Source organism: Choloepus didactylus, chromosome 12, assembly GCF_015220235.1.
Source record: "Choloepus didactylus isolate mChoDid1 chromosome 12, mChoDid1.pri, whole genome shotgun sequence".
Lineage (NCBI taxonomy): Eukaryota > Metazoa > Chordata > Mammalia > Pilosa > Megalonychidae > Choloepus > Choloepus didactylus.
In genome coordinates this window covers 35,445,715-35,472,668 of record NC_051318.1, presented here as the reverse complement: position 1 = coordinate 35,472,668, position 26,954 = coordinate 35,445,715, and the positions used below count along the sequence as shown (strand labels likewise).

At 40.3% G+C, this 26,954-nt stretch overlaps 3 protein-coding genes across 6 annotated transcripts in view; all 3 read right to left on the bottom strand.

Annotated features, from left to right (window-relative positions):
* GGACT (gamma-glutamylamine cyclotransferase) overlaps positions 1-9,526 on the bottom strand; it is a 123,638-nt gene extending 114,112 nt beyond the window's left edge. The window contains exons 1-2 of one of the 4 annotated variants that reach the window (XM_037799861.1): positions 8,791-8,807; positions 4,069-4,212 (exon numbers count right to left, since the gene is read on the bottom strand). Coding sequence is in view for 1 of the 4 variants with exons in the window: in XM_037799863.1 (XP_037655791.1) it covers positions 4,204-4,209; positions 8,791-9,219 (435 nt within the window). In the remaining 3 variants the exon portion in view is untranslated. Of the gene's footprint in view, positions 1-4,038; positions 4,213-8,790 lie in introns of those variants that run through there. The other 3 variants (XM_037799863.1, XM_037799862.1, XM_037799860.1) reach the window with 3 other exon arrangements.
* Positions 9,527-14,456: 4,930 nt separating this feature from the next.
* On the bottom strand, positions 14,457-16,178 carry LOC119506742 (ubiquitin-conjugating enzyme E2 N-like). Its single transcript, XM_037799864.1, has one exon. The coding sequence runs from the start codon at positions 15,692-15,694 to the stop codon at positions 15,182-15,184; it is 513 nt and encodes a 170-aa protein (XP_037655792.1). The 5' UTR covers positions 15,695-16,178; the 3' UTR covers positions 14,457-15,181.
* Positions 16,179-24,482: 8,304 nt separating this feature from the next.
* Positions 24,483-26,954, bottom strand: part of TMTC4 (transmembrane O-mannosyltransferase targeting cadherins 4) — an 85,954-nt gene continuing 83,482 nt past the window's right edge. The window contains exon 18 of the mRNA XM_037799853.1: positions 24,483-26,923. Coding sequence (XP_037655781.1) covers positions 26,913-26,923 — 11 coding nt within the window. The 3' untranslated portion in view covers positions 24,483-26,912. The remainder of the gene's footprint in view (positions 26,924-26,954) is intronic.

Here is a 26,954-nt window from a genome sequence, read left to right as displayed (position 1 = left end):
AGAGGAACACTCCCTAATTCATTCTATGAGGCCAACATCTCCCTAATATGAAAGCCAGATAAAGATACCAAAGAAAAGAAAATTACAGTCCAGTATCTCTTAGGAATACAGATGCAAAAATCCTCAACAAAATACTAGCAAACCAAATCCAAACAGCACATTAAAAGAATCATGCACCATGATCAAATGGGATTTATCCCAGGCATGAAAGAGTGGTTCAGCATAAGAAAATCAATTAACATCATACATCACATTAATAGAATGAACAGACTGAAGGGAAAAAACCCACATTATCATCTCAGTTGATGCAGAAAAGGCATTTGACAAAATCCAGCACCCCTTCTTGATAACATTAGAAAACTAGGAATAGAAGGAAACTTCCTCAACATGGTAAAGGATGTGATGGTCTGAAGTTGTACATACCCCAGAAAAGCATGTTCTTAAAGCTAATCCATTCCTGTGGTGTAACCCTATTGTGGGTCGGACCTTTTGATTAGGTTATTTCAGTTGAGGTATGCCCCAGGTGGGTCTTAATCCTCTTACTGGAGCCCTTTGTAAGAGGATAAAATACAGAGAGAACACATACAGAACACACAGAGAGAAAGACACAGAAGCTCAAAAAGAAATCCACGGATGGAGCAGCCAGAAGCTGAAAGCAATGCAACCTGGGAATGAAGGACCAGCATATGCTGCCATGTCCCCTGCCATGTAACAGAGGAGTCCAGGATCACCGGCGGAACGCCTGTTGATGCCTTGATTTGGACATTGTCATGGTCTCGGAACTGCAAGCTTGTAAACTAATAAATCCCCATTGTTGAAGCCTTCCCATTTTATGGTACCTGCATTTCAGCAGCCTTGGTGATCTAACACAAGGCATATGTGAAAAACCCACCAGTGACATCATACTTAATATGATTGACTGAAATCTTTCCGTCTAAAATCAGGAACAAGACAAGGACGTCCACTGTCACTACTGTTATTCAACACTTTACTGGAAGTTCTAGCCCTAGCAATTAGGCAAGAAAAAGAAATAAAAGACATCCAAATTAGAAAGAAAGAAAGAAAACTTTCCCTATTCTCAGACAACATGATCCTCTCTATATAGACAGTCCCAAAAAATCTACAACAAAGCTACTAGAGCTAATAAACAAATTCAGCAAACTGGTGGAGTACAAGATCAACATACAAAAATCAGTAGTAGTGTTTTTATACACTATGACCTGGCAATCCCATTTTTATGTATATAACCTAAAGAACTGAAAGCAGGGAATCAGATATTCACACGTTGATATTCATAGTGGCATTATTCATAATTGCCGAAAGATAGAAGTAGCCCAAGTGTCCATCAATACATGAATGGATAAGCAAAATGTGGTATATACCTATGATGGAATATTATGTAAACGTGAAAAGAGATAAGGTTATGATGCATGTGACAACATGGATGAACCCTGATGACCTCATGTTGACTGATATATACCAAATACAAAAAGATACATATTGTATGATCTCACTGATATGAAATAATTAGAATAAGCAAATTCATAGAGTCAGAAACTAGAATACATGTTACCAGGGGTTGGGGAGGGCTAGGGAAAGGGAGGTTAAAGTTTAGCTGATACAGAATTTCTGGAAGGAGTGAAGGAAAAGTTGTGATAGCGGATGATGGTGATAGTTGCACAACATGTGAATACAATTAACATCACTGAATTATAAATCTGCGTGTGATTAAAGGGGGAAATTTTAGGTTGCATATATGTTACTCAAAAATATTTTTAAAATTAAGTATAATAAAAAAAAGGAACAGAAGATGACTTCCAGTTTCAGCTCTGGCATGGAAAGAACTTGGAGTTATCACTCCTATCCTTACAAAAAGAAAAAGCTGGACAAACTAAAATTCAAAGACTTTTCTTGGACCCATTAGACAACTGAGGCTGCAGGGCAAACCATCATCCCAAAATCTGGAGAAACAGGCAAATCCAGAGAGACACAGCTGAGATAGTCTTACCTCTGGCAGAAGCCATAAACTCTGCGGAACACTTCAATGGTAATTTTGGGAAATTGCTGTGTTTGGTATGGACTAATGCAAGAGTGAGAAACTCCTAGGGGCCACAGCTTTGGAGCCCCACACTTCCATGGACTTTACCTTTAGGAAGCCCACCAGCTTCTGACAGTGAAGATCCCAGAACGATATCCTCCTGGCTCCGGTAGGAGGGAGGGAGGTGTAGCCATGGTGAAACGTGGTTAGAGGACCCTTCATAAGGGGGAGAGACTTTGCCAGAACCTTATCCCAGAAGGCAGCACAGCATTCCATGCTTTCCATCTCACTGAATGGGGAAAAGCATAACAAATGGAGGGCAGTGCTTCAAGGTTATAGACTGGGAATGCTGCAGCCAGGGAAGGGAAGAGGGGGCAGGGGGAAGGCTATACCACTGGAGAAAACATGTAAAGGGACAAGGGCCAGCTAAAGACTGAGACTTAATCATGAGATTATAGAACGGCCCCACTCCCCCACACCTTACCACCACACCAACAGGGCTCCAGTATAATAATAGCAATAACCTGTACAGGTAGAAGAGCTTCAAGACACACAACTTCTCTGCGAAAGAGTACTTAGGGAAGTCTAAAGTTGAGAGTGGAGATAAACAAGGACACCAGAGGAATTTGAAGCCTCTGGCACCTCAAGCTACAGCAAACACTAAAAACAGCCCAGCTACTAACCAGCTTACCATAAACCCCAAACTCTACCTAACCAGCCCAGGCTAGGTTATGACCCCCCACTTTGTGCATTATTTAGCACCTATAACTCTCCATCTTAGGCTTTGACAGCAATTCTTTTGTTTTTTAAAGTTTACATTTATTGAGCATTTATTAAACGCCAAGTGCTATGCAAAGCACTTTTGGTAGGCTGTCTCATATAATCCTCACATAATAACCCTATGAGGTAGACACTGCTATTATCCCCACTTTTTGAATAAAACTTCAAAATCATCTCTCTTGTAAATGGCAGAACTAGGATTTGAAGCCTAACAGTCCAACATAAGAGTTGGTGTCTGTGGCATAATAAAAATTTGGCTGATCTTTGTTCCCAGTTTTCTGGGGAAACACCCTTGCTGCCTACTGTGACAGGAGTGTCTTCTGTTCTTCATGGTGGGCCCAGGAGCACACCTGATCGCTGAAAGACTGATCATGTGATGGGAAGATCAGCTCACCTCCCCGGCCTCTGGGAGGGAAGAGGGGCTGCAGTTTGAGTTGACCACACAGATACCGATTCTATCAATCACGCCTAGTAATGAAGTCCCACATAATTTGATGAGCTCCCACAATTACTAGGATACATCTCTGTGCCGGGAGGTTGGCACATTCTGACTACATGTGAAAAAGATACAGAAGCATGTCCTTGAACCCTCCCAGACCTCGCCCCATGCATCTTCTTTTGGCTCATTTGTATCCTTTTACTATCATAAAGTAACAAACTATAATATTAAGTATAGTGTTTTCAATGAGTTCTGTAAGTTGTTCTAGTGAATTATTGAACCCAAGGGGAACCCCCATGTTGAAGCCAGCTGGTCAGAGTGCAGGTGGCCCCGGGAACCCCTAACTTGCAACTGGTGCCTGAATGGGAGTCTTGTAGACAACTGCCCTCAACCTGTGGAGTCGCCCTAACTCAGAACTGAATCAGACTGAGTTACTGCAGCATGTGCAGTTGGTGTCCGAAGCTGAGCTGCTGCAGGTGCTGATGGAACTTTGATACCATTAGCCATTGCACAAAAGCCTGTCCCTTCATGTAAGAAATGTAAGTTCCAGGACTTTGTATGTTTATTAACAATACATCCTCATGTCTAGCACAGAGTAGCTTAATAAAGAACTGCTGAATATGAACAAATGATGGGACAATGATAGAGTCTCCCCTATACTATTCTTAAATGACAAAAAGACAAAGGCTTCCAACTGGCACTATTTGTTAACAAACTTCCTCTGATGCTCTAGAATTTAGGAGCGACAGACATTCTAGAACAGAGAAAAAACAGTTCTCACCACTAAGTTTGTTTCTTCAAAGACATGTACCTCGGAATCCAGCACCACAGGGAGTCTAACAGCCTTGCAAGCTTTTGTCTTCAGAATTCCTCCACAGGACACAAGGATAAGAATGCCTGCCTCACAAAGTGGCCAGAAAGCTCACATGGCCCAAATCTCCAGTTCTCAGTCCTGCTGGGAAGCGAGAGGAAGGGGAAGGTGAGTGTGGAAAGCTAACTATTTAAGAGAAGAGAGGTTTAAAAACAAACACAAGGCACCCAAACCCTGTTAGAAGGTAACCTCAGTCCTTGAGCATGGGCTCAGGGAAGGAAAGTGTATCCACTGAATAAAAAACTGTGGGCCACCATCCAATAGGGCCAAGGAATGCATTTTTTTTTAAACTACAAAGTTTATTAAGATATATTCACACATAATATAATCCATCCCAATATACAATCAGTGTCTCACAGTATCATCACCTAGTTGTGCAATCATCATCACATTCAATTTTAGAACATTTTCATCACTCCAAAAAGAAAAATAATAAATAGACATAAAAACAGAAAACCCAAAACACCCCTACCCCTTGTCCCCACCTCCCTCCCCATTACTGACCCACAGTATTGGTGTGGTGATGAAGGAATATTAAGATATTATGGTTAACTATAGTCTGTAGTTTGCAATAGGCACTTTTTCCCCCACCTACTACTCTATTATTAACTCTTTATACAAGTGTCATACATTTGTACTAGTTCATGAAAGAACTTGTATTTGCAGTGTGAATCATAAACATTGTCCACTACAAGGTTCACTTACAATACAAATCCCATATTTTATGGGATCCCATGTTCAAATAAAATCCCATATTTTAACCTCTAGCTTTCAAGGAATGCTTTTAATAGAGAAAAGTTTCCAGTGACATAGCAGAGGGGTTCAAAGTTCTTGACATCTATGAGCAATACGACTGTACCCTCTCCTACAAACAGGGAAAATAAGAAGAGAAAGAAAAAAGTGTAATCTCAGCTACCAGGCAAAGCCTATTTTAGGAATATTGAGCCTCCAAGATGAAGTTTCCAGGTCTTTCAAAGTTGGATAAATTTATATTTAAGAAAATTCAATCCACTTCTGAAATATACTTGTCAAAAATTGTGAACTTGAACCTATTGAAGTTTTTAGATCTAACTTCCACTTTATGGAAAATATAGGAGATAGAGGAGCAAGTTAACCCATATTACACAAAAAGCAACTAAATAAACAGAATGTCAGGATTCTACAGGCAATTGACCAAGTGACATCAGTGATCAGATTAAAGAAAACCACAGCACACTCCTCCAGATCACAGGTCAGCAAACTATGGCCCTCGGGCAAATTCAGACCACTGTAAGATTTTAAGACAAAAAATTTTTAAAACAAAATTGTACAGTAACATGGCACACCCGCTCATTTGCACATCGCCTGTGGCTTCTTTTGCACCACGGCAGAGCTGAGTAGTTGCAACAGGAACCACGTGGCCTACGAAACCTGAACAAGTATCTGGCCCTTTACAGAAAGTTTGTCAAACCCCTGCTCTTGATTAAGAGAACACAGACATTCAACAGAATGCCATGTGTGGGCCTTGTTTGGATTCTGATTCACACAGGCAGAAATTTCCTTGAAGCGATCAAGGAAATTTAATTAATGTTTTAGAAAACATTAGGAATTAGTCAATTTAATTAGGAGAGAAAATTTCATAATGTTTATGCCAGAAAATATCCTTTTTTCTGGATGTGCATACTGAACTATTTTGGGGTAAAACTGCATGTCTGGAATTTAATTTAAACTGCTTAAGGAAAAAAAAAGATGAAGCAGATATGGCCAACAAGAATCATTAAACCTACTTGATGGGTATATGGAAGTTCATTATCCTGCTTTTATGTTTGCTTAAAATTTTTCATAATAAAAAACAAAAGAAAAAAATCAAAATCTCAATCAAGCAGTTGAGTTTATTGCCATAGAGTCTGACTTTCCCAGCACACACTCCCCCACCCCTCCCCATGTGGCGTCCAGCCTAATGCGCCAGTTGCTCACAATTTTCTAATCTGCATATTAAGCTTCATATCTTTGCTCATGCTGTCCTGCCAGCAGGAACACCCCCTTTCCCCTCCTCTGCCTATAGAAACTGTACTCTCCACTCAAGGTCCAGCCCAAATGCAAACTTCCCTAAATCCTCCAGTGGGAATTCATCTCTCTGCGCTCCAATAGCACACAGCCCATTATGTCGTTCTTCTTTACACTGTCGCTATTTACCATGTCTGTTATCTCATAACAACACATAAAACTCTGAACTTCTAACAACGGGGTCTTTTCAGTGAATCCATTAGAGGAGCACGATAACACCTTACCCCAGGTAAGCTCTGCCCATCCAGCTCTGAGATGGGGGTGGGGTGGGGGGTGGGCTCCTTGCATCCTTAGCAAGGCAGTCTCACCCTGAGCAGTTTACTGACAATAGAGAGACTTTCAACTAAAGAATGAATTCCAGTTATGATGCTGGATGCTCATGATTAACCAAGGTTTTATTGTGTCCAGTTCTCGTAACAAAACCTCTTATATCTAAGGTTTAACCCTCAACAGAAGATGTTCTAGAGAGGACTGCTAAGATCACTTGATTTTGTCATCTTATTTTCCCGTTTCCTCGGGACGTCTCCATCTTCAAACCCCGCTGTATGGCATCACCATGCCACCCTATGGAGGTGCCCTAATTCCTTTAAATGCCGACTAACTGCAGATGCAATCCTTCCAATGGCTTCACTTTGATGAGCTAACACAGATTGGGAATTTCAAGGGCTCTTACTAGCTAAAATAAATAAAGAGAAAAATGAGCAGATAATTTAAAAACAAATATTACGGCTTAAACAGAACAGGTCTCTGTTCCTGATCTAGTCCACTTACTGCTACCCACTCCGCTCCATGCTGCTGGGGCCTGCGACAGCTCCCAGTGAGGGTGCTTCTTCCTCACACGCTGCTGTATGCATATGGGGTGGCCTCATCGACACTGTGCTGTCAAAACCCTACTTTGCCTCCCCTTAGAATTCTCCCCTGGTTCTGGTTTCCAGGAAACCTTTTCTTTTCATCAGGTGATTGGTAACTTTAAGTGTAACCCTGTATCAGACATTCAGAGAGAGGTCTTGTTACCAACAGAAAGCTAATTCTGCAACAGTACCTTACAAATAAATGTTCACAAACAAGGGTCCATTCATTAATAGAAGCAGGGAGGGGGTCAATGCGCCACGCCACGAGGAAGAACAAGCCTTTCAGAAGCCGCTTTTCTTTTACGGTAAAGTAAAAATAATAGTAAACGAGTGTGTTTGCTAACACTGAGTGCTTACTAAGTGCCAAATGCATGCATTTAATCCTTATGTCAACCCCATAGGTAAATGCTCTATATGCCCAACTGTACAGATGAGGGAACTGAAGCTCACAGAGGGACTGTCAGCCTCCAAGGCCATCACTAGTAACCACTCTCTCCAGGACTACTACCAACAGACAAGGTCCTGTTTAGCAAGGTCAACTAGCCTAAAATGTTTCCGTAAAAATTAGAAACTGATTTAATCCTGCAAATTCAGCTTTTAGAATGCAAATACTTTGTGCCAGGGTGCAGTAATCTGCTTATTCAGGAACATCCTGCTTCTCCTGGGAGTTGTTCCCAGGAAAACAAGGTATTTTGGGAAAATGAGGGCAAACAACAGGAGCTCCCCATATTAGCATTTCAATAAATTGAATAGGAACAGGTAAAACGGTCTTCAGATATAAGAAAACGGACATAGAATGTGTGTGTCTTTAAAATCTACACTTTATGTAGGTCAATCCAATTGATTTAGAGACATCCATTAGTTTTTAATTCATGATTTCTCCCTGGGACATTTAGCAAAAGGAACAGCCTGCTTTAAAAAGAAATGCTATAAGTCTAGTGCATTTTCTTATCATTTCACTATTAAAAATTACCAAACCTAAAGTCAAGAAACTGGGTTCAAAAAATCATGCACTTACTTTAGGTTCAGAGTGAGATTGTGATGTTCCTTTTTGCCAACAGGGCACAATGGAAATTACAACTGTATTTAGTCATGAAGGTAATAAGGGAAATTTCTGAAAAAAATTAGGATGTTTTACTAATGGCTCCAAAGAAACCTAAGATTATAAATTCATAAATGACAGAAGAGGTTTTTAGATTTCTTTTGCAGCTTTGGTCTCAAAAAAAGAAATCACTAAAATTAAAAAACAATTTCTGCAAAATGTCATTCAATTTAGAGACCCTTTTAAACTACCGTTTTCATAATCACTAGTTTTTCTTTATTAAGAACAAGAAGTGTCTATACTTGAAGCCAATTCCTAAGTTTTTCCTCCACTCATCCATTTTGGCAGTTGCATCCACTTCACCCTGCCTTGAGCAATTTTGTGGGAGTGTTTTACATTCAAAGTTCCCTCCCTTCCAGTTAGTTCCTCAGGCTAGCAGCTTCTCTCCGTCCAGCCCAGGCTTTCCCCGGGCCTTTCTCTCCCGGCCCTCGCTCACTTCCCCTCCTCCGTCACCCCGCTCCGGGACGCCCGGGTCCTGCGGGCTGCGCTGGCCCGGGACTCGGGCCCAGGACGGAACGAGCGGGTCGCGTGCTCCGGGGTGCTCCGAGGCCACAACGCGCGGACGGCAGGAGCAAGAGTGGGACCCGAGCGGCCCCTGCAGGCGACTCCGGCGCCCTCTCCGCCCTTGGGTTCGCTCTCCACCCCCCACCCCCTGGGGCTCACCTCGGCTAGGTTCCCGGCGCTCCCGCCCTCCGCTCGGCGCGCTGAAACCCGCAGAGCGCGCCACCGTCGGGGAACGCGGGCCCGCGGCACCGAGCGGAAATGGCCGGGGCCGAGGCGGGCGCCGCTGCGCGAGGCGCCGCGGGAGGCCGCCGCGGGCGGCGCCACCTGCAGGCGGGAGAGGTGTTGGCCCTCCACGGCTCCTCGCCCTCTGCTTCCACAATCCGGGTACACTGCGGCTGGGTCCGACGCGCACACCTGGATACGCGCCAAGACTGACGTGCGCGCAGAAGCCGCCGACGCGGCACACCTGCGGACGCCGCGCACCTGGGGACGCCCCACATCGGGAGCTGACGGAACACACACCAGAAAACAAACACGCAACAACTCGGCCCATCTGGGGAGACCCGCACCAGCCATAGACACGTACATTCCAATTCGACACACGTGGGCACTTATGGCGAGCGTTCAGTCCATGTTGGGCACAGACAAACCTGGTGACACACCACATGAGAATTAGACGCACACACATTTAGAAATGAGCCCAGCTTGGACATACCTGGGGACACATCCCATTGACAACACACATCAGCAAGGCATCACACCTGGGCTTACACACTCTTAGCTGATGCCACTCAGATAATCACACCGACTTTATGCTAAATCTGACCAGAAATGAGAGGGGTGAAGAAAAGGAGCTGCAAGAGAATTTTTCTCTAGAGACTTTGGTCATTCTGAATTTAAGCAATGCTACTTTGGAGGCCTGGGTGACAAGGAATGGCAAAGAAATGGAAAGAGGGCCACTTCCGTCCCCCGAGAGGCACAAATGTGTAAGTAGTTATCCCACTAGTAATACTCCTCCTTGACCTTTTTCTGCCCCCTCTACTTTCTCATGTATGTGGACTGGTTGAAATCTTACTACAGTCTGACTTTTGTTCAGACGTTTCCTACAATGCTTGTGAGGTTATATTATGACGAGATATATAATTCCAAAAGAAATCAAGAAGATCACATTCATAAGCCATTAGTTTTCATAGAGTTCTTTCTTGTTTTAGACAGTTTTCATGATTACGTTGACTATGTCTAGAGTATATTTAACATATTAATATTTTTAGAGTAGCAGTAATCATCTTAATTTTTTTCCCAAGAGAAGAATTATTCCATTATTTTTAAGGGTGGAAGATCACATCAGCAAAGGAAAAGTGAGTCAAATATAGGAATAAATAATTACTCTGAAAAATAAGACTGTGACCTGTGACAAAGGGAGTGTTAATTTGCTCTTACTGCTGGGTAAGGCAGGAAAGCCTAATCCAACACAGATAAATCTCTGTGAAGTCTTCAGTTTAACTGTCAAAGAATAATCATAGTTGGCATAAAGTAGTGGCTTTCAGAGTGTGGACTCTCTCTCTCTCTCTATATATATATGCAAATGAATTGAAAACAGGGACTCAAACAGATATTTGCACGCCAGTGGTCATAGCAGCATCTTTCACAATAGCCAAATGGTGGAAATAACCCAAATGCCCATCAACAGAGGAATGGAAGAAAAGAATGCGGTAGTTACATTCAACGGAATCTTATTCAGCCATAAAGAAGAATGAAGTTCTGATACATACTATGACATTGGTGAACCTGAAAACATTATGCTAAGTGAAATGAGTCATACAGAAAAGGATAAATATGGTATGGTTCCAGTTCTATGAAATTCATAGAGAAAGAAAATTCATAGGGATAGAAAGTAGATTAGAGGTTATAGGGATGGGAGGGACTCTGGGGAGTTTTCCTTAATGGGTTCATGTTTCTGTTTGGAGGATGAAAAAGTTTTGGTAACAGATGGTGTTCTGGTTTGCCAATGCTGCCTTTTTGCAAAATATCAGGAATTGATTGGCATTTACAAAGGGGGTTTATTTGGTTACACAGTTACAGTGTTAAGGCCATAAAGTGTCCAAGGTAAGGCATCAGCAATAGGGTACCTTCACTGGAGAAAGGCCATTGGCGTCTGGAAAACCTCTGTTAGCTGGGAAGGTACGTGTCTGGCATCTGCTTGCTCCCAGGTTGCATTTCAAAATAGTGTTCTCCAAAATGTCAGCTTTCAATGGCTGTCTTCAAAATGTCTCTCAGCTGCAGCTCCTCTGAAGTCCTTCTGTTTGTGAGCCCCTTTATAAGACTCCAGTGAACTAATCAAGGCCCACGCTGAATGGGTGGGGCCAAACCTCCATGGAAACATCCAATCAGAGGTCACACCCTAACCAAAGGTGTCACTCACATTTGGGTGGATCACATCTCCATGGAAACGACTTAATCCCAATATCCCATAAGATTGGATTAAAAGATCATGGCTTTTTCTGGTGGACGTAATATATCCAAACTGGCACAGATGGTGATGATGGTACAGCACTGTAAATGTAATAAATGCCACTGAATTGTACACTCAAAGATTAAAAAGGCAAATTCTGTTATATATAGGTTACTGCAACTAAAAAGAAAAATGTGATTGCAGTTCAGCAATGTCAGCTTCACCTGGGAGCTTGGTACAAATGCAAATTTTTAGACTGTCTCCCACCCCTGCCTTTGTTATTTACATGACCGTCTCCCTCCTGGACTGAGGTTTCTTGAGGGCAGGACTTTATCCTTTGTGTTCCCAGCACCTCACACATGCTACACAAAGTAGGTGTTAATAATGTTTACTTAACTGAAGTTTACTTTTTGATCTTTTTCCCTGTGTAAATCAATATAAACTTAAAGGCTTAAAATTACAACACAGGATCCATTAATTAGGCTAACTTAGAATGATTTGTATGCAAAAAATATAAAAATATATATATTATGCAAATAGATTCCTTACTTCCATTTCCAAACCTGGCTCTGAACATTTTTTTGTTAAATTTGAAAGCAGCAGGATTTTCTACCTTTCCTTTCACTCTGTCAAGTTATTTTACTGAGTACAATGGTTCTTAACTGCTAAACAATTTCCATGGTAAAGAAATTAAGTGGAAAAAAAACAATTTAATGAAGCTAAGTTTACTCACATTAAATTCAATCCTGGTGTTTCTGGAATTAATGTTTTAAAGGTATGTGAGTTGCTGTCAACTTTTAAAAAATAAGGCATTGAACTTTTCTCCACAAAAGATTTGCAGTATATTTCTAAAAAGCAGATAAACTTCTCCAAGCACTAGCAGTTAAGACAGTTTATACTATTCTTGCCCATCTTCTGTAATTTTAGGGATAACAAGCAAATAAAGATGGGAGGAAAGTACTCTGTGAAATTATTTCATTAGTTTTGGTGAATAAATTCCTAATCACTCATAGGAGAATAACTGAAAGAACTCCCAAAAGAAGACCAAATATGTCTTCCACCATGATGGAGTAAATCACTGGTAGCTAATTTCATTGCAAAGGTTCATAGCCCTGTATAAACCTTCCCCTAATCCTGTAACATTGTTGCCTTTTTTCTTTTAACATGAATTAAATTATTGGATCCTGCTGTTCAAATAGTAAGTTTTTAAAGGAAATAATGCTAAGCTGGTGCCTAGAAATGCAGACATTACAAAATTAAATGTGACCTGATTCCTTGAGCTGTAAATGTAGGAAACAAACACTTTAATAAGCACCTTTTATGAGCCAGACATAATGTGACTCTTTTCTCACTTTATCCTGGAATAATAGTATGAAGCAGATATTATTATTCCCATTTTACTTAAGAACCTGTTCAAAGAGGCTAAATAACACTCAAAAGCACTCTGCAGTAACCAAGAGTGACAAAATTTGAACCTCTATCCAGCTAAACCTAAAAGCCTTGCTCTTTGATATTTGGTTAAAGCAGAAAAGTTAGATAATATACACTGAAATGTATATATTCAGAACTGATTCTTTTGTATTTGAACTTCTTTGTAAAAAGGATTAATTCCATAAATAATCCCATACTTGTGATTCTGTAGAGCTTTCATATACATGATCACATCTGATTTTTCTCCTTTATCTTATTTTTTATTTTAAACTTTTATTTTGAAATACTTTCAAAGTTACAGAGCAGTTACAAAAATAATACAAACCCCATACAGAGAACTCCAACATAGCAATCCCTCCAGATACCCAGATCCACCAATTTTAATATTGATAATATCATTCTATCAGTCTCCCCATCTATCTATCCATCCATCTGTCTGTTAATCCATTTCTGAACACTTGAGGGTAGGTTGTATACATCAGTCTTCTTGAACACAATACTGCCATGTACATTTCCTATGAACAAGGATATTCACTTATGTATCCACCTTAAGTGCAGTTAACAAGTTCAAGAAATTTAACATTGAACATATAGTCTACATAAACTTTCCCATCTCAAGCTCCAAGCACACCATTCAGTGGAATTTATAACATTCACTGTGTTGTGGTACCCTCACCACCTTCCATTACTAGACTTTTCCCATCTCCCCAGACAGAAACCCTACACCCATTTTGCATTTACTCCACATTGCCCTTGTAGTATGGCAAGCTGTACTCTAATTTCTGTCCCTGTGAGCTTGCACACTCTCTGATGTTTTCTTTGTAGTTACCATGGGGCTTAAATTTAACATCCTAAATCTATAACAATCTTGTTTGTTTTGATACACCAACTTAACTTCAATTGTATATACAAACTATATTCCTGTACTCCTAAAGCAAAACTGCCATCCAAGAATTCCATAACTGTCAAAATTGTTATACATTTATACGTTTGCCTTTTAGACCCTGTAGGAAGTAACAAGCAGAGTAACAAACCAAAAATACAACAGTGCTGGCATTTATATTTACCTCTGTTGTAACTCTGAGATATTTATTTCTTCTTGCTGCTTCAATCTATAGTCTATTGTCCTTTCCTTTCAACCTGCAGAAGTTTCTTTAACAACTCTTGTAAGGTTGGTCTACTGGTGATGCACTCCCTTAGTTTTTGTTTCTCTGGAGTGTCTTAACTCTCCCTAATTTTTGAAAAAACAGTTTTGCCAGTTACGGAATTCTTGGATGGCAGTTTTGCTTTCAGTACTTTTAATATGTCCTCCCACTGCCTCCTTGCCTCCATGATTTCCAATGAAAAATTGGCACTTGCTCTTATTGGGGGCTTCCTTGTACACATCATGTTGCTTCTCTCTTGTACCTTTCAGAATTCTCTCTTTATCTTTGGCATTTGTTAATTTGATTATAATATGCCTTGATGTGGGACTGGATAATTTCAGTTGTCTTATCTTCAAGTTCATTTCAATTGTCTTATCTTCAAGTTCACTGATTATTTTTTCTGCCAGCTCCAATCTGTTGTTGAACCCCTCAAGGGAAATTTTTTTATTTCTGTTACTGTGGTCTTCAATTCTGTTTGGTTCCTTTTCATAGTTTCCATCTTTCTATTGATATTCTGTGTTCATCTATCATTTTCCTGGTTTCCTTTAGTTCTTTATCCATGCTTTCCTTTAGCTCTTTGAGCGTATTTAAGGCCATTTTAAAAATGTCTTTGTCTGGTATGTCCCAGGCCTGATCTTACTCATTGATGTTTTCTAATGCTTTAATTTTCTCCTTCATCTGGGTCATCACTTCCTTTTTCTTTGTGTGTTTTGTAGTGTTTTATTGAAACCTGGACATTTTGATATTTTAGTGTATTATCCTTGGAATTTAGACTCTGAGATATCTGTTCCTTAGGCTTTTTTTTTTTTTTTTTTTTTTTTAGAATAACAAAAAATATTTTACTAAAACATAAGATTTACAGAAGTTTCCAGACAAGCCATACAAAATGGTCACAAGCTTCTTTTTTGAAGGGAGGATTCTACACTTGACAGCAAAGTCACAATGTTATTAGTGAGGGCTGTGATGTTTGTTTAATGTTCCCATTTTCATTCAAACAATCAAGCTTGTCCATCTACAGCGTCTAAATAAAGTTAGACTTGGCTAGAGGGTATATTCTAAAGAACTGGTTAGCTGCTTTTAACCAATGAATTTAATTAGATCACCATAAAAGGTGGGGGGAGAAGCTCATAAAATTAAAATTAAACTACCTCCCTCCTCAAAAATAAAAATAAAATAAAGAAAAACACCCACACCCCTGCAGCTAACCCTGACAACTACCTTCATTCACAGTGCTTTATACTTAAACCATGATGGGGAAAATGAATAAAAGCAGGAGAGGGGCCACTGCTTTTAAACGTTTCTCAACAATCCAGATGATACTTCTAACCTCTGCTCATGCTTTACAACAGTGAATCAGGACAAGACATAGATTTGCTAATGTGCATTTAATCACCAAAGGACTGAAGATGTCTGGGCTTTTATTCTGTAATGTTTCTAAGACTGTGTCCATTAAATGCAAACAAAAAAGGAAGAAGTCTTGGCAGAACAGGAGAAGTAGTGCACACTTGATGATCAGATCGATTTAAATATTATTCATGGCATATAGCCTAGTCCATGCTCTAGCTGTTTCTATGGCTTGGGCTTCGTTGGTCTTCCACTGCTCTGCTACATCACTTGCTAACGGATCATCTGGATTGGGAGCACTTAACAAAGCCTGGATCGATAGCAGAACTGTGCGGATCTGCAGTGCTGGGGACCACTTATCTTTCAAAATATCTAAACATATCCTTCCCAACTTGTCTACATTAGGGTGATATATTTTGGTCATGAAACGTACTTTAGGGGCTGCCATTGGGTATTCTTCTGGAAGGAATAGTTCAAGTTTAAAAGTCCCTCCCTCAAAGGGGGAATCCTGGAGGCCAGCAATGACCACATGAAAATAACGGGTGTTGCTTTCATCTGGTTCTGCTTTAATACCAGGAACGGGTTCTGCCAGCAAACGCTGGGTTTCCTTGATAATCCTGCGGGGCAGCCCGGCCATCTTGTCAGAACCCGAGTTCGGCTTCTGGTCTTGTCTCGTTAGGCTTTTATCCATCTAGTGTTATGACAGAGGTTTCCTTGAATGCCAGTAGGGGGAAGAGAGAGAAAGAGAAAGAGAAAGAGAAAGAGAGAGAGAGAGAGAGAAAGAGAGAGAGAGAGGGAGGGAGGGAAAACTTTCCCAGTCATTGCAGATCGACTTGTGGGAGTGCTCTCCTTCAAGGCTTGTCCACCCAATGAGTTCAGAAAATAGCTCCAGGTCAAAGCACAGGGACTTCCTGGATCCTTTTTGTGCATATGTCTTCTCTTGGGCATGCTCATGAGACCCTGAGCATTCCCCGACCCCCTTTTAAATGTCCCCTGATGGTCTGGGCACTGCACTGTATGCCCCAGAGCCAGCAGTCCCTTGCCCCAGGCAGCCACTTGACTCCTCTCCTAGAGTGTTCTGAAGGAGAGCTTGGTGAGCCGTCTTCTACACACAGGACAAGTCCTGGGATGGTGAGTCCCTTTGGGCCACCACTAGACAGATTTTGGGTCAGACTGATGCTCCCAGTATGTGCACAAGGGTTTCTCTGCTCCCTCTGGAACTGGGACCAGGGATCTGCACTGGGAGCATGGACTGGCTCCAAGCAAGCTGCTGAGGAGTAGAAGAAGAGCCCGCCAGGACACCAGGAGATCCTACTGCTTTTAAGTGGCTTTTTTTTTTTTTTTTTTTTTTTTTTAATGATTTGATGCTAGCCTTATTACTGCAGTCCTTTATTTTCTGGAGCTTTCAGAAACATATTCCTGTCAGTTCTTGCTGGTTATTCAAAGCTTCTGTGGAGGGATGGAATCCTGAAGTGTCTCACTCTACCATCTTGAGCTGGGATCACCTTTGATTTTTACTCCTGCATTGTATAGTACAGGCAAGGTAGAGAATTTCCTTAACTTGATAGATAAGGTAAAGAGGTTAAATGACCTGACCAATATCACATGTTAGCATGTGACCAATCAGCTAAAGACCACCAGGTACAAAACCCTGTTGGGAATATCAGATTTATCCACTCCTGGCAATGAAGAGGAGAAACCCTGGGAGGCCACAGCAAACAAAAATAAAGATAAATCTATTACAAGATTTTGGAGAAGGGTCAAAGTATAGCAGGGCTGTGTGCGGAGGGGCAAAGGGGTCAGCATCAGGTCTGAACTGTGAAGTGGCTACAGGGTCCTTGTCCTAGTAGATGACGAAGTGAAGATAGATGTGGAATGTTGCATCCAGAAACCTCTCGATGCTTTGCACCTGGGTTGGAAGTTGAGGCTGCTTCTTTGTGTCAAAGTAATTTGGGTCTTCCAGGTAAGACTGGGATGTTTCCTTTGCTGATTATTTCAAACAGCATTGTTTCTGATACTCAGTGCTTTTACAGAACAAGGTTTCTCAGTGAGTAAGAAAGCAGTATTCACCCAAAGAAGGGGGTCATTTGACACTGTACTACTTCAGTGTGTACTTGGGAGAAGTACCGTTTCCTGTTAACTTTGCATCTGCCTTAATTTGTGTCATCTCAACCTGATGAATGGCAGAGCAGATTTTTACCTTTTTAGCCTTGGTTCTTTTTACTTGATCAGGTCATGTCAAAACTAGACAACCTTTAAAATATGTTATTTCCACAAGGGTGTTGGAATTTCAAGCATTCTTCCATTTCACAACAGATGTTTTTGAGGATTTATATAATCAACCAAAGTGGCTCACTTTTATCATTTTTTTCTGTAGATTTCTGTATAAGATTTAGTTTGATGAGAAAAAGGGTAAACATCTAAAATGTTTGAAGACCACTGATTTAGTCCAACCCTCTCTTTTTATGGAAGATAAATTAATACTCTCTATTAAAATAATTAATAATACTAACAATACATTATTTTTATTAGAAGCCACTGAGGCATGGAGTCATTAAGTAACCTGTCCCAGGTTCCAGTGAACTGTTGGCAAGGTTGGAATTGTTTGTATCTACTTGAATTGATGGGACTTGAAAAAAAATTACTTATTAGTGAAGTTGGCCTTAGGATGGATCTCACAGCCCCTGGTCCCACATTTTTTCCACTCTATCATCTCATTTGCTAATATCTGCAGTTTCTTAGACCAGTACTGTAAAAACTATTATCCATATGCTTTATCAAAAAGCTTAAAAATTAGCAGTTTTGCTATTCCTCAAGACAAATCTCAAATCTATCCACCCGAATTATTGCTATTGAAATTTAACTGCTAACACAAAACGATTTTAAAAGATGCAAAAAGTGCAACTTGAACCTAGAGGGAAAAACACTTTCTCAAACACAATACAAGTGGAAAGCAGAAAAGCTTTACTGGTCCTTGAAAAATGTGACATATTTAACAATAAAATGATTAGAAATAGAAGACACTCAAGATTTGATAAACAATGTAACAGTACTAGATGAACTATTCCGACTTAGAAAACAGGTATACCCACAGTCAGCCAACAATCTGAAAAACACTCCCAAGTTTTTTTTTTCTTAACATTGCTCTGGAGTCCCCAGTCTCTCCAGCCCCTTCCTCTTCTATAGTGCAAAGCAATTTAGCAGCCATCTTTTACTTGAGTGTTCCTATGCTCTCTTCTCATCAAAGCAACTTACCACAGCTTTATTACAAATACATGCATGGAGTCATGTACCCCAGAAAAACATATTCCTAATCTTAATCCATTCTTGAGGATGTGAACCCATTTGTAAATAGGATGTTTGAAGAAATTATTAGTTAAGGTGTGTCCAAACTGAATGAGGGTGGGCCTTAAAACAATATGGCTGAAGTCCTTATAAGCAAAGGGAATTGGACATGGGAGCAAAAAGCCGTGGGGAACAGCCAGAAGCTGGAAATCAAAGGAACCTGGAAGAGAAAGGAAAAAATACTGCCATGTGCATTGCCACATGACAGAAAAGCCAAGGAACAAGGAGTGCCAACAACAAGCCCCGCAACGCGACAGTCTTCTGAGAGAAAGCGCAGCCTTGAGTTCGGAAGACTCCTAGCCTCAAAACTGTGAGCCAGTAAATTCCCATCATTTAAGCCAACCCATGGTATTTGTCTTAGTGCTGGGAAAACTAAAACATGGCTCTCCCAAGAAGAGTGCTCTTGAATTCAGCTTTCTCTGTCATGTCATACATGTGGTTGCTTTATTTAAAAAGAAAAATGATTTCAAATAATGCAGAGATTTACAAAGTAGGAGGTGAGAAATCCCTCTCCTCCCCACTTCTTATTACTCAAAAATAGCCAGTGTTAAGATAAACTATCATTTCCGTAAGTTTAAAGAAAAGGGATTGGAACATGAAAGAAGAACAAGAGCCTCAGCATTTGATAGCACTTGCTTGGCTGTCTTGCCTGGTCTCCATCCCAACCTGACCCTTCCACACAGGGACCTCGCACCTTCTACTTTAAACAAGAAATTTTCGATTTGCATTTTGTGGGGAATATAATCTTAAAGGCCATAGCCCAAATGAATATCTTCTTGGAAGAATTTCAGACGTGGGGGAAATCATTTGAGACAAGGTTCTGTGGAATTTTTAAATGGGACTGTGATATTAAAGAATCATAGCTGGTGTTAATGAATATTGGAAGTAATATTAAGTGTCTCACTTTACTGAAAATCAAAGTTACCCTTCTCTTGGGATCCCTCTGTTTGGGCCAGTATGGTGAGCACATTCCAATTTCCCCTCTTCTCTGTACAGTACTGCTGACTTCTCAATAAATTTGATGTCTCAGTAGGTCTCTCCATTTCCCCCAGGTGCCGGATGAGAATCTTTCACCGTAAGTGTGAGGCACAAAGGAGGAAGCAGAGTCAGAGAAACCAGTATGTCTGTTCCTAAGAAATAGATCAAAATTTCAACTTGATTCTGTGCTTCATTACCTCCAGGAGAAAACAAATTCATCAGTCAGAATTTTGAGCATGGAAGGAGAGAAATGTCTTGACAAACCTGTGATATTTGTTAGCTCTTATAATTTTCATAGTAATGAGAAAGAAACAATTTCAAACTTATTTTACTTCTGCATTCTGTTAAGAAAAATTGTCACCTGACTGAAACTGGGAAAAAAGAAGTCTCTTCACTGGAGTGAATTACCTTCTATTTTTTCAGAGAACTTGCAAACTATGACCACGTACTGTGCACAAAATTTAGGGAAACTTGCAGAGATGGAGAGATGCTGGAAAATTGAAGAATTACAAATATCACTATGATTGTTCTCGTTTGCTAGTGCAGCTGTTATGCAAAATACCTGAAATGGATTGGCTTTTATAAGGGGGTTTTATTTGGTTACAAAGTTACAGCCTTAAGACCATAAAGTGTCCAAGGTAAGGCATCAACAACAGAGTACCTTCACCAAAGGATGGCCATTGGCCTCCGGAAAACCTCTGTTAGCTGGGAAGGTACGCGGCTGGCATCAGCTTGCTCCCAGGTTGCATTTCAAAATGGTGTTCTCCAAAGTGTTGTTCTTGGGGCATTTGTCCTCTCTTAGCTGCAGCTGCTTTTCAAAATGTCACTCTCAGTTGCCCTGAGGTCCCTCTACCTGTGAGCTCTTTTTATAGGATTCCAGTGAACTAATCAAGACCCCTCCTGAATGGGCGGGAACACATTTCTATGGAAACATTTACTCAAGAGGTAACGCCCTAATCAAAGGTGTCACTCACAGTTGGGTGTTTCCATGGAAACAGCCTAATCCAAAGATTCCCACTAATCAACACTAATACATCTGCCTTCACAAGATTGCATTAAAGAATATGGCTTTTTCTGGGGGACATAATATATACAAACCAGCACAATGATTTTTTTAGAAGGTGGTAGATTCTATAAAAGACCAGTGACATTGACAGTGATCCTAGATAAGATTCTAGAAAGGATGATCAAACTTTATCAGGGTTGGAAAATCATGAAATTCTACCTTCCTCCTTTATTCCTTCCTCTTTTTTCTTTGTTCCCACCTCTCCTTTCTCTTTTACCTTTACCTTCCCTCTTTCTTTCCTTTTGTTGTTGTTGCAAACACCAGACATCATATCATTTCACCTCTACAGACAGTATGTATTTCTATCTAAAATAATATGATTACATAGTCATTATCATAACAAATTTAACATTTATTTATCAATTGTCTAAAAAATACCATTTTGAAGACTTTAATTTAAAATTAGGAACCAAAGAAGGTAAATTTTGTTTTAGATTCAGATCAAACTGTTATTTTTTGCAATGATACTCCTTAGGTGGTTCTATATACTTCAGAGAGCAACATAATGAGATACACATAATATCTGGGTGCCCTACTCTTATTAATGATAAAATTGGCCAGTGCGTTCAGTTTGTAACAACCTGGCCCTCCAGTGTCAAATTCCCCATCAAACTTTCTTTGTTGATCTTTGCCTGAATCAATTAGTTCATTTGGGGTGTGTGTGTGACTTTCTAATTGTCATTCTTTCAATATTTATTAGCTATAATTATTCTATAGAGAAGAATATTCCCTCAACGGTTATGATTATTTGGTAATCATGTAATCTTGATGGGCGTGCTGTATCCAGTTTTCAGAAGGGCATCTGAATAGTCCACTTGTGAAATCCTTAGGGACAAAGATAAGAGATACGAATCTTGTAGGTGTCCAATACATGCTTTTTAATTAATTAGATGCAATACTTTTTTTTTAACAAATGAATTTTCTGGGTAGGTACCACATGCTCAGCTCGTACCATGCTCTAGGCTGGCACTATCCAATAGAAATACAAGGTGAGCCACAAATGGAAGCCACATGTGTAATCTGAAATTTAGTAGCCACATTAAAAAGCAAAAATAAATAGGTGAAATTAGTTTTACTAATATATTTTATATAACTCAGTATATCTAAAATATTATCACTTCAACATGTATCAATTTAAAAATGATTGAGATATATGTTACATTAGGTTTTCATTCCAGGTCTTCAAAACCCAGTGTGTATTTGACAGCCCATCTCAATTGGACTAGCCATATTTCAATTGCTTGATAGTCACATGTGGCTAGTGGCTACCATATTAGACACTGTAGCTGTAGACATTTTATTACATTAACTTTAATCTTTGCAACAACTTTGCAAATTAGGTATTACTTGCATTTTTTAATATGAAGAAACTAAGGCTCAGAAAGGGTGAAATTCTTTTAATATGACTAATCATTTTGCAACTGGGATTTGGCCAACCATGTAAGCTTACAAATGTAAGCTTATTTCCCCTCTTCTAGGGCCAAACTACAACTGCTTTTGGATCCCATTCCTTCCTTTCTTCACAAGTACCTGAAGCTCTCTCTAGTTTATATTCAGCCTCCCCCTCACAGTGGCTTCTATCTATCTGTGTTTAACTGTATGATAATACTTAGCTCTCATCATGCCCTCATCAACTCACCTCCTGTCCATCCTCAAGTTGACTCCTAAACATTTCTCAGGTCAGTCCATACATTTCTACCCCCACTGCCACTTGGCTACACCAAGCCATCATCATCTCTACCCTGGACACCTGGAATGGCCTCCTCTTTGCTCTTGTCATGCCCTATTTGCTTCCCTCCAATTCCTTCCCCACCAGGCAACCAAAGTGTTTTTTGAAACACAGATCTGATCGTGTCACTCCCCTGCTTCCATGCACTGAGATGAAGACCATTTGGTCTGCAAACACTGGCAGGATCTGGCTCTAGTCACCTTGGCCAGCCCCATCAAGTGCCCTCCTCCTTGCCCCCTCCTTGGACTTTGCTTGCCAGGTACCTCAGCTTCCTCAACACCTAGCCTTTGGTTTTCCACTTCTTCTGCCAACTCTAGGCTTTCCCAACCTTGGCCCTACTGACACATTGAGCTGGATAGTTCTTTGTTGTGGAGGCTGTGCATTGTAGGATGTTAAGCAGCATCCCTGGTGTATTAGTCAAGGTTCTCTAGGGAAACAGAATCAACAGGAGATATCCTAAATATGATATTTTATAGAAGTGTCTCACACAACTGTGGTGATACATGAGTCCAAATTCCATAGGGCAGGATGCACGCATGAGTCCAAATTCCATAGGGCAGGCAGTGAGCTGGCAATTCCGATGAAGGTCTTAGATTAACTCCCCAGGAGAGGCTGGCTGGCTGAAGAAGAAGTGAAAGTTCTCTCTCTTCTCCCTTAAAAGTCTTCAACTGATTGGATTAAATCTAGCTGATTGAATTCTCTCATTGCAGAAGGCACGCCCTTTGTTAGTACAATGAGACACAGATGTAATCAACTAATGATTTAATAAACCAGCCTTCTGGTTTATTATCAGTCACAAATGTCCTTGCAATAGCTGCTAGGCCAGTGCTTGCTTGAACAGACACCGTGCACCATCACCTGGCCAAGCTGACAAATGAACCTAAACATCACAGTCCACCCCTTGTCAACTTGGCAGTTATACACATCACATTAAACCATACTTTATCTCTAAATAGAACACAATAACAGATATATGTTTCTCCTAACAATACATAGCTGTCCTGTGTACAACCAGAGATGCGCTGAATCTCTCCAGAATAGGGTGCAAGTCCTTGGGTAACACATACCCTTAACTTGATATCCTATAACTTAAATACTAAGAAATGAACAACACAACTATAATATGATAAGGGGATAAGATAGAGAAGAAAACAAATATATTTGCTTTATGTACAAATACAAACATACTCATAACAAAACAAGAAGGAAATATTCATGCTATCACAGTCCTCATTTTTGTAACCAGTCATGTGGTTGTAGTTCATGTTTATCACTAACTTCTTCCACTACCCATTCCATGTTCCCTTTACCCTCAGCAAGCAGTTCAGCTGGCCATGGTTCTTTGCCTGGTGGTGTGACCCAAACCTTCATTCCCAAAGTTTCTGGGCCATTGGTAGTCCTGCCTGGATTGGGGTGTTGCAGTTTTCCATTGACTTTAATCACAGGGCATGGTAGTACTAAGAAATGCCCTAGGGGATCTCCTGTATTCCAGGAAAACTCTTCTTTACCTCCATTGTGTAGTTGCAGTGCTATTTCCCCTTGATAGTCAGCATCAATCACCCCAGCCAGTACAGTAATCCTCTTCCTTGCCTGTTGATTCAGAGGCACGAGAAGCCCAAAGTGGCCAGGTGGCAGTCTTAACTTCCAGTTCAATGGAATTATTGTTGTGTCTCCTGGTGGAGCATTCGTCCTTTTGGAACTAAGACTTGTAGACCAGCAGAGCGTAAGCCCACAGGGACAGGAAGCAAAAATTTTCCTAGTGGATCACTAGGAATGATAGTGAGTGGTGTCACTCCTATTTCAACCCCTCGATTCCTGGACCCGTGAACCTTGGCTATAGGAGAAACAGCACCATAGAGTGGACAATGATTTGCGCATACACAGCCTCCTGGAGAACACTGCCCCACCCCTGCAAGGTATTGCCACCTAGTTGGCACCGTAATTGAGTCTTCAACAGGCCATTCCACCGTTTTATCAACCCAGCTGCCTCTGGATGATGGGGAACATGGTAAGACCAGAGAATTCCATGAGCATGTGCCCATTCCTACACTTCATTTGCTGTGAAGTGGGTTCCTTGATCAGAAGCAATGCTGTGTGGAATACCATGACAGTGGATAAGGCATTCCGTAAGTCCATGGATGGTTGTTTTGCCAGAAGTGTTGCGTTTAGGGAGTGCAAACCCATATCTGGAGTATGTGACTATTCCAGTTAGAACAAATCTCTGCCCCTTCCATGATGGAAGTGGTCCAATGTAATCAACTGACTGATGATTTAGTAAATCAGCCTTCTAGTTTATTAACCAGCCACAAATGTCCTTGCAGTAATGGTTAGGGCAGTGCTTGCTTGAACAGACCCCTGGGCACTATCACCTGGCCAAGTTGACACATGAACCTAACCATCACACCTGGTCTCTCCTTACTAGATGCCAGTAGCAACCCCTCTCCCTCAGTTGTGATAAAAATGTCTCTAGACATTGCCAAATTTCCCTTGAGGGGCAAAATCTCCTCTGGTTGAGGTCTGTCCTCGAGTGGTCTTCTTCTCTGCTTAGTAAATCTCTGTTCGGAAGTCACTTTCTCAGGGAACTCTTTCCTCACAGAAAAGAGATCAAGCCTCTCTCCTCACAGTTATGAATTATATGATTATTTGGTAATTATTATACCTCATTCAACTAACAGCTTCTGTGAGGGCAAGGGACCATGTGCATGTCAACTTAACACTGATTTCCCAGTGCCCAGAAAATTATCTGGCACATAGTAGGCACTTAATAATTGTTGAATGAATGAGGGAATGAATTAATTTAAGGCCATGTCTGTCTGCTCCAAAAACACATACTCTCCTCCAAAAATCTAAGTTATCATTTATTGAGGGTCTAATGGACCAAGAGCTTTCCTACCTCGTTACTATGAGGAAGGTCTTATTAACCCCATTTTACAGATGAGAAACTGAGGCTTAAAATGCTAAATAACTTGCCCATGATGTAACAGTGAAAGATCCAAGATGCCAGTCTGGGATTTCAGCCCTAAAGGTCCAAGCTGGATGGATAGGAATATGGACATAGATATCCAACACTGTGGACTGGACTCTGTCTTCTGTATTGTTTGACATTTTAAATCAGTAATTTGCAATAGAATGTAAAGAACATGCTTATAAAATATGATAAAATTAGGATCCCAAAAGAGTCCTGTCAATGTATGGTAGGCTGTGTCTGAAAGAATGGAATTTGAAAGAAAAAAAATGTAATCCTGCAACTTGATTTTTAAAAAATCTGTATAAGTAAACAACAGGAAAGAAAATAGGTCTGTATCAGTAATATACATTAAAGCAAACAAATGAAAACCGCTGCTAGGGCTTCATGATGTTCACTGTCAAGGAAGCCAAGGATGATGACAAGGACTTCCAGATTTCCCAGATACATAACTTGCCCATGTTTGTTTTGATTTCCCCCACCCCAAATTGCGATTAGCAGTTAAAACATTAAAATTTTAAAAAGACATCAAAGAAGAGGGGAGCTGGGAGACAGCCGCCTCCTTCAGTCTTATTGAGAAGGAAATTCAAGAAATAAAGAGGGTGACTGCCTTAAAATGAAAAAAGGAGCAGGAAGAAAAGAAAGCCAGCACGGTGTACTTCCAAAATCTGCAAGACAAAAGACTTCCTGAACTATCAATCACATTTATGACTGTTTCCCCAGGAAAGAAAACAGTTGCAATGGAAATCCTAGGAGGTGAAGCAATGAAAGTTAAGGGAATTAGTTCTGTAGGCAGGGACCCCAGATTTGCTCATCTTGATTTCACAGTAGAGTTTTAATATCAATAAAAAAAGCGAATCCTGAATTGCCTTTTATAGGAAATGTCATTTTTTCTTTACTCTCAAAAGACAAATACAGTTTTAAAGAAAGAATTTGTTTTAAAAAAATCAACAAAGCATTTGGTGTCTCTATGTTTCTGCCAAGCTAAGCACTTCAGGAACATAAATAAGAAGAAGACCGCCTCTGACCATATGAGAGCTCTATAAATTGTCACAGTTATTTCGGGAACATTTAAGAAATGTTTGAGACACAGCAGTTTCCTTTCTGAAGTATCTCAACCACCATAAATTAGAATTACTGATTTATAATCTAAACAGATTTCCCCCCCAAAAGTGAGTGTAGAGAATCTAAATTCATCTTACTTAATATGCATGTATTCACCCCTTTCTCTGAACTTGCATAACCTCATAGTGCAATTGTATTAAATAGTCTTTAAAACCAAATTAAAGCCACATAATAGAAAAGATGAATGGTTCACTTGGAGGACACAAAGTTCACTAACTTGAAAATAATCCATTAAGGCTATATGACATTTTTGTACGGGTTTAGTGTAGTAATTTTACTACATAAGAAATTACAGAGATTGCATAAACCATTTGGTCAACAACATATATAGAAGAACAGAACAAAACAAATATGACCATCACTGTCCAAATAAACAGGAAAATTAACCCAATTCTTAAAAATACTACAAATTTCCCAAATGTGGTTCCTTTTGAGAGAAAATTTACTTCTTGAATTAGCCAGTAATTTCTTAGTTCCATTAAGCAGAAGTGGGAAATTGTTTTACAGTTAAAAACATTAAAAAGCAACTTACACAGGTGTGTAGCCCTCTTAATTTTGGATGTAACAAAAACAAAGACTTCAGGCTGCCTGCTTTTGCCTAGAGCATGGCTTGATAGCAACAGTTTATGTAGAAAACTACGTAATTTTCCATGAACTGAAACTGCGTGAAGTTGGAGAATCCCAAAAAAATATTGCAGGGGTCAATTCCTTCCTAAGGGGAAAAAAGTACAGGGACATACTAA

Excerpts from the sequence above, each read along its gene's own strand:
- LOC119506742 (XM_037799864.1), bottom strand. The coding sequence starts at position 15,694 with ATGGATAAAAGCCTAACGAGACAAGACCAGAAGCCGAACTCGGGTTCT.